An 8538-nucleotide genomic window follows, 5' to 3' on the forward strand; every position below is an offset into this window, starting at 1 on the left:
ATTTAATAGTTAATGGGTTTTAAATTAATGGTACGTCAATTAGTCGATGGTTCGTAACTTTATTTCATCTTTTCATTTTTAAATTAACAAAAGTATATAGGTTCTTTCAATCACTCATAATTAGCCTAGCTATGCCATTTACATAAACAGTATAACCACTTCATGTTCAGTTGTATACCTGCTAGACTAGTATTTCGTAACAATAAATGCATTGTGTAATTTAAATAATAATAATAAAACTCTGCAAAAAGAAACATAGAGTTGTTGATAATCTGGGCATGAATACGGCACAGTTGGCAAAACAACATTAATCGTTCCGAACAAGGGTATAATTGTAAAGCTGCATGTTTTCTTTTTCTTTTCTCTTCAAATTTGGAACACATTTTTTTTATTACCCTTTCTTTTCTTTGGAATTCGAACTTAGGAACACGAAAATACAATTCCTTTCTTTTCCCTCGGTATACTCATTCCCTTTTCTTTTCTTTCCTTTACTGAGACGTGGGAACAAGGTGTGATAGTGGAAATAGCAAATGGAAGGTTGTGAGCACATTCAAGAGTGTTGAGAGGTTCTTTGTTTCTCCAAATGCGGATATTATTAGTCAGTTTTTGTAGAAGTTCTGATCTCAACAAATGGAGCAATGCATCTAACGAAATAAAGAATGGAAAATGGCTAACAGAAGTTACCTAGAAGTAGATTCTGACACGGTTTTGAGTGTGATCCTGAAGCAGCCGGAATTTGAATTTCGTGCCACGAACGATTATGTTCATCAATTGCGGCCAAGCCTGAGCGCACACCTGCTGATGGTTGTGAACGATGGGACATCTGCACAAAGACATCATTCTTGATTAGAACCCTAATTGATCGACACCATGACTAGAAAATCAGAATTTTTTTTGTTCAACTGAATTGACAATGTGGATTTGGTGTAATTAACTGAACTGAAAATACCTCTACGTCAGTGAGCCAGTATTGCTTATGAACGAATGAACAAAAATTTAGAAGGCCTCAAGATATTTAAACCATGTTTGGTACGTGGGAATCAGGTAACGAATGTAATTGCTTGTTATGAGAGAATGAAAAAGCAAGCATAGGAATCACGTTCCTTCAAAAAGCGTGTTTCTATTCCACATAGACACCATGTGTTATTTTTTATTCCTTTCCTCAGCGGAATGATTTTACTCTATCATTTTGGTTTTGAATCTTCAAAATCACATCATAAAAATCTATTCAAATTTATCTATTTGAAATAAACCAAACGAATATGCAGGGCCGGCCCAAGCCTAGGGCAAGCTGGGCCACGCCCAAGACACCAAAAGTAATGGGGGCATCAATTTCATGGAAGTTGTTATGGGTATCTTAAATTTAGGCCAACAATTTGATCCATAAGTCCGACAACCAAGTCTACTCCTTTGAAAAAGGGAGGCATCCTAGACGTGCGCGAAAAAACCGCTTCACGATCCGAACTGAAAACATGTTCACCCTTGAACCGGTCCAAGCTAGAACCGATCCGATGCAGAACCAAACCATCAGTTCCCACCGGTTCGCATATATTGTCACTATAACCGGTTTGAGACTGGTTTAGAGTGAACCGGTGTGAAACCGGTTTGTAAACTGAGCTGAAAACCACCATCTTTAGAAAGGTTGTACCACCGAGAACCATCACAAGAACAGGAACCACCGTTATTAGCCACAAACCGGAGACCATCACAACCCACTTCCTCTATTACCGAAATCACTACCCACTACTAAAACACAAATGTAAATCATAAATGGGTTTGTAAGTGTTTTGTAGTTAGATTGTGAAAAGGGATAATGACTTGAAAAGGTAACGAACTTTCGATTTTTGTCACATTTAGTCACTAAACTTTTTTTCGTTATCTATTTGCCATTGAACTATTGAAATTGTTCACATTTTACCCTTATGACCGGCTGTTACCGGTCATAAGGGTAAAATGTGAACAGTTTCAATAGTTTAGTGGCAAATAGATAATGAAAAAAAAGTTTAGTGACTAAATGTGAACAAAATCGAAAGTTCATTTCCCTCTAAAAAGTTCAATGACTAAATGTGAACAAACTTCCTATTGTATTATGTTTTAGCAAAATTGTTTATTTTTGTTTAATTGTAGCAACATTTGTTGATGAAGAAATCTATGAAATAAAAAAACAAAATGTAACATCCGGATTTCTAGATATCATCATTTAAGTATTTTTCTTTTGAGTTAAGAAGAGAGACTCGATGAGTTGACGCCTCAACTCGTCGAGTAAGGTCGCGACTGATGACTCGGATTAATGAATGGACTTGACGAGTCGGTGAGGCGACTCGACGAGTCCGCGCTGTTGGCAGAAACCCTAAATCTTTGGGCTCGAGCCATATTTAAAGGCACTTATGGCCTTCAATTGTGAATACCTTTCCCATAAGTGAGAACCCTAGCGAGCTTGAGTGTGTAGAGTGAGAGGAAGGGCTATCTTGAGCTTTTTGGTGTGACAGATCTGGACCCTTCTAGGTTCAGAGAGCCAAGAGTATGAAGCTTTAGTAGAGTAAACCTTGGGGTTCAAAGTTAGGAAGCATTTATGGTATATATAGTTACTTTCATCTTACACATAGATATGAAGTATTTTATATAAATTACGTGCTATGTGCGCATATTATTTGAATACTTGCTATCTATGTTGGATAAACGATTTTATACATATTTTAAAAGATTTAAACGATATATTTATTTTATATCTACAAATATGTTGCGGATGAAACATGGGTAGATGAAATAGTTGGTGTGTGATGAAATAAAATGATGAGAGATAGGTGATGATAGAAAGGTGGTGATAATTAGATAAATAGATGATGATGAATATGTGATGTAGGATGAAAGGAGATACCATAACCTTTACTAGAAATGTGGCGATGTAGTCATCTACTAGAGTATAGATGGCGACCACGGACTATTCTAGACAACCCAGTGGAAACACCAGCAGACCCATAACCTGTAGGTGGTGAATTACGAGTTCAGGCGATGTTGTAACTACGTATTCATGTGATGATACTCTAACGCCTTACTACGAATTACGATTTCAAATGATGTTGTAACTACATCTTCATGGGATGTCACAAATTTCGTATGCCAAACCAATGGTCATAATTCACATCAATGAGAATGATTCATTTTTTTTGTAAAACCAAAATCAGATTGGAAATTTTGATGTATTTATTTTGGAAAATATCAAACCATTGGTTTTTTATTTCGGTTTTGGTTTTTTGTTTTTTTTTTTAATATATTTTCAGGGTTTTGTTTTGTTTTGTTGTTTTTGTTTTTCATAGATTTCTTCATCAACAAATGTTGCTACAATTTAACAAAAATAAATAATTTGCTAAAACATAATACAAGAGGAGGTTTGTTCACATTTAGTCATTGAACTTTTTAGAGGGAAACGAACTTTCGATTTTGTTCATATTTAGTCACTAAACTTTTTTTCGTTATCTGTTTGCCATTGAACTATTGAAACTGTTCACATTTTACCCTTATGACCGGCAACAGCCGGTCATAAGGGTAAAATGTGAACAGTTTCAATAGTTCAATGGCAAATAGATAACGAAAAAAAGTTTAGTGACTAAATGTGACAAAAGTCGAAAGTTTGTTACCCTTTCAAGTCATTATCCCTTGTGAAAAACAGGAAGAAATTGTAGTTTGCTTCAAATATATGTTTATGGTGGTATGCAGGAAAGGAAGAAATTGTAGGTTGCTTCAAATATATGTTTATGGTGGTATGCAGGAAAAGAGAGAAAGAAATGGACAAAATATCATGTGATGCGTGCTTGTGTTCGAGACACTATAAAGCTACAGCAAAGGGACAAAAGTGATCAGTGGGTTCTTAGACTGTAGGGAGTGACCACAGTTTGAAATTGTGGTTTGCCACGTGTACCGCGAACATCGCCTCCTGGATGCGTTCTCCTGCGGTTTAGGCTGCAGTGTGCCGCTTTCTAACCGCGTGTTTTGATTCGATGGAGAATATTTTGACCGTTGAACGGTCCATCGTGCAGAAATTATATTATTATTTTTATTTATTTATTTATTATTATTATCATTATTATTATTATTATTATTGTTGTTATTATTATTATTATTATTTTTACTATCTTTTTTCTTCAATTTTTTTTTTTCAAAATGTCCTCTTTCAAAAGGCTCACCAAAGAAAAAACACCCACTAGAAACACCCCAACCCCAATACCTTCATTCGAACCGAGTTTTTCGCCTCCGTATTACCACTATGACAGTATGCTTCTGTATTTTCCACAACGACCAGCACAACCACAACCACAAACACTACCACAACCCGACATAAATTTTAATCAATTTGATTTTTTGTCTCAACCCAAGTTTGTTCAACAAATACAAGCACAACCACATACAGTCGTTTCTGATTCCGAACCGGAATTCGTTGAAGAAATTCAGCCCACTCGAGCAGCAACTAAAGGAAAAGAGAAGACACATGCTAAAGGTTGGGAACCCCTAGAAGCGTTAGTGTTGGCACAATCTTGAATCGATATTTCAAAAGATACGTCGATTGGAAAAGACCACAAGCATGACCGTTTTTGGATTCGGGTTTTACATAGATTGCATAAAGGAATGAACCGTCGATAATACCGTTCAAAACATCAAATGTACTCGAAATGGGGGAAGATGAACAAGGAAATCATGTTGTTTAATGATTTGTATACCAACATGAAATGTCAATGGAAAAGTGGAGAAAGCGATTATTTGATTTAACAGAAAGCACTGAAAGTGTATCAAAAAGAAAACGTAAAGGCTTTCAAGTTTCTTGATGTTTGGAATTTAGTGAAGGATAACAAGAAATGACGAAAAAAACAAAACATCATACGAGAAAATCGTAGCTAATTTCTAGTTTTTTTTTTCTTCAAGTTTTTAAGCGTTTGATGTGTATATGTTTGTGTGTGTGTGTTTTTAAGTTGTAGGTTTTATGTTCTAATTAGTTTTTCTAAATTTTTAGGTTTTTTTTAAGTTATGCAATGTATGACATTTTTATTTTTAATTAATGAAATATTATCTTTTTAATTAACTTATTTAAAAAAAAGGGAAGAGTGTGACACCACTCATTGTGTGGCAAAAAACCACACTTGTGTGGTAAAAAATAATGTGGAGCACATGTGACAATAAAAAGAGCGCGGTTTCGGTAACACCATTCCTTCCAGCCTTATAGTACAAATCTTCTACTGTTTGGAAAGGGACATATCTTTTCTAAAAAGGTAAGTATGATGGATTAGAAAGCAGAAAGATATCGACTTTACCTCCAGATTTAAAGATCTTACACTAGAACGGTTTGCTGAACCATTTTACTGATAGACCGGTTTCCAAAGAACAAAATCAGTTTATAGAATTCACATATTTTTATTGAAGAATCAGTTTAGAACCAAACCGGTTTAGTCTTGAACCGGTGTTTACTATGTTGATTTGAACCGAACCGGTTTGGAAAAAAAACCGGTTTGTGCACCAATAAGGCATCCGCCTAAATTTGAAAGCAAGAAGCGCCTCAAAAAATTAAATGGCACACCTAGTTAAAGAAGAGGAAGGAATTCCAGGAAGACGAGTGTATACTAACCATAGGGTAACCCCTTCATTTCTTTCAACACAAACAAATTTCATTATTGATTTTATCTACACACTCTTACACTTAAACGACTAATCAATAAGATAATCCTCCCACTTTTTTCAACTAGAACAACTCTCTCTTTTTACGACAATCTTTTCATACAACCCTCTAGTCCGAAAGAACAACCACATAGCAACCATAGACCCCATAAACGTCACAAACGCCATAATAACAAAAGACAACCGAAAACAATGAGTTCCACTGCAATACTCTGTCACCCCTCGACCCACTTCTCTGTCATAAAGATACCCAATCACCCTCACAGAAATAAAATACGACCCAATCGGACCCGAAATTGTAATAGTATTAAAAATCGTCCCAAAATGTGAAACCCCAAAAACTTCAGAAGCAATTGTAGGCATTAACGACCATTGTGACCCATAAAAAACACCCACCAAAACAAAACCCACATAAAGAGCCCCAGGAAACCCATAAGCAATCACACAATGGCCTATACTCATGAACCCTAAAGTGATTGCTATGAAAACCGGTCTACCCCATTTTTTAGTATAAAGAACATGATCCGAAACATACCCAGCACCAAACCGGCCCACAAAGTTCCAAATACTCCATAATGAGGCTAGAGTCGTAGTCTCATGGCTACTGTAGCCTAAAGACTCACCCACTTGGGCTAAATTGTTTACAGTTGCTAACCCTGTACCCATTCCTGTTGCTGTTGTAAGAAATAAACACCAGAAGTTTACTGTGCATATAGCTTGTAAAAGATTCTTGTCGTGTTTGATGGATTCAGATTCATGTTCGTTTTCAAGTTCATGTTCATGTTCATGTTCTTCTAAGATTTCTTGATTGGTATTTAGTGATTGGTAGTTTTGAGTTGAATGTGATTTGAGTGTAATGTAGAGAGGTGATGCTAGAAGAATGAGAAGAACCAGGGAGATGATGATGCGTGTTGGTAAGTTTAGGGAAAGTGTTTGTTGTATGATTATGATGGAGAAGAGATACGCTGCAATGATTAGGGAAATGAGTGATAAAGTGTTGAGATGTTTCGTTTCGTTGATTTCTTTTGTTTGGAAGGATTTTACATTGCACATGAAGATCAAAGTGTTTAGAAATGGAAGGAGGGATAACATGAGAATGTATGGGGTTGGTTCGTCTTTGAATATTGTTTGATATAGTTGAAGTAGTATTGCTCCACTCAACCCAAGAAACCCCTGTTCAGATAACGAAAAGGTGGATACTTTATGTTAGACAAATTATCAAACACTTGTTGTGCGTGAGATAGTTACCACGATTCATTCGAAATCTAATTTAAGAATTAAAAGGCAAAGATATGAAGTAACTGAAGATGGATGGAGAGAGGGAGAGAGGGAGAGAGGAAGAGGGGGATGGAGGACCTTCATGATGCCGACAATGGTGCCACTGTGATTAGGGAAGTTGAGAACAGCGGTGACAACATTGGCCGTGTTGAGGAAGGTGACTCCATGAGCAGCTAACAGCATGAATAAACACATGAAGGGTAGTGGTGGCCGAGGAATCGTTCCGGTGACGGAAAGCCACATCAGAAAGTAACCGACAAAGCACTGAATCGCACCGGTCAAGAGTACAATCCACGGCCCACCGCAGCTTCTTCCTCGGAAAGTGATGGTGGAGGATGGAGAGGCGACGGCGGAGTAGAGTAAGCCGGAGAGGACACCGGAGTTGGCGCCGAAGTCTTTGAAAACGGAGACGATATCTAGGGTTGACTGATCATATCCTTGACTGGCTTTGATCGCCGGAGAATAGAAGGAGAAAGTGTAGAGTGAGCCACTTGTGCACTGAATCCATATGCTGGCAACCGTAGCGATCCATTTGTTGTTATTCACCGCCATTTTTTCCGGCGAGAGAATTCTAATATCCCCGGTCAATTCCGCCTCCGTGATATCTGTTTCTGATTATATTTATTTTACTTTTCTTCTTCATTAATTATTATATTATATGTTTATAATATTTAAGTTTTATTTATATCGAGTAAAAATGAATCAATCAAGTGGAAGCAATATCAAAAATCACACCAGAATTTGCTTCGATCGTCTTTGCAAAATCAACGCATAAAACCCTCTGATGCGAAGATAAACAATGATCTCCCCAATCTGTATGTGTGTAAAAACACATCACACACAAAACCACCATCAAATCGGCCAAGAATGTTCCATATGCTCCATAGACAAACCATCGCATTGATCTGAAAAGTTGAGTAGTCGAGAGACTCACTTATTTGAGTTATATTGTTGATAGTCCCCATTCCCGATCTCATCCCAAACACCATCGCTAGAAATAGTAACCAGAAATTGACGATTCCCACCGCTTGCATTAGATTCATTTCAACGACCCCATCTTCGTCAGAAGCTACAATCATCGGTGCCATGGCTAGATGAAACACACGAGCATTAGCTTGGACCAAGAAATCCCTTACAAATTTGAAGAAACAATTTACTTGAGTAAAATTCTTCCTTTTTCAAATGTACGATCAAACAAGAAAATCATATTACATTTGAGGTGTTGAAGAAAGTTTGAGTGTGAGCGGCCATGAACATGAAGAAGCCGTTGAAAGATATAAACCAGGCAAGGGAAATTTGGTCAAGAAAATAGTAAGTACAATATTTGTCCTTGTTGTTAAGATCGGATTCTTGATTGTAGTAGTATCGTAACTACGATCATACTTATAAAAACATTGTCAAATCGTCATAAGATCGTTTTGTATATAAGATTGTAAACACGATCATAAGATTCAAATCCGATCCCATCCTACCAATCAATGAAAAGTGCCGAATTGTGATATGAGTTTTCTTATCTTTACCCACTAGTCAACCCGTTTTCCTTAGCCAAAGGTCAAGCCTCATTCTTGTACCGTGTTAAGAACCATAAACGACCAA

The 8538-nt window shown here is 36.8% G+C and overlaps 1 protein-coding gene and 1 long non-coding RNA gene across 2 annotated transcripts; both read right to left on the reverse strand.

The window, feature by feature from the left end:
* Positions 1-329: 329 nt before the first annotated feature.
* Positions 330-1021, reverse strand: LOC145038892 (uncharacterized). Its single transcript, XR_013679619.1, has 3 exons — positions 950-1021; positions 685-823; positions 330-577 (listed from the first exon to the last, which is right to left on the reverse strand). It is a non-coding gene; the product is annotated as an uncharacterized LOC145038892 (long non-coding RNA).
* Positions 1022-5632: 4611 nt separating this feature from the next.
* Positions 5633-8188, reverse strand: LOC145043017 (protein NUCLEAR FUSION DEFECTIVE 4-like). Its single transcript, XM_078991551.1, has 2 exons — positions 7021-8188; positions 5633-6837 (listed from the first exon to the last, which is right to left on the reverse strand). The coding sequence occupies exons 1-2, from the start codon at positions 7492-7494 to the stop codon at positions 5725-5727; spliced, it is 1587 nt and encodes a 528-aa protein (XP_078847677.1). The 5' UTR covers positions 7495-8188; the 3' UTR covers positions 5633-5724.
* Positions 8189-8538: the final 350 nt, after the last annotated feature.

This window comes from Lactuca saligna, chromosome 4 (assembly GCF_052625555.1).
Source record: "Lactuca saligna cultivar CGN05327 chromosome 4, ASM5262555v1, whole genome shotgun sequence".
NCBI lineage: Eukaryota > Viridiplantae > Streptophyta > Magnoliopsida > Asterales > Asteraceae > Lactuca > Lactuca saligna.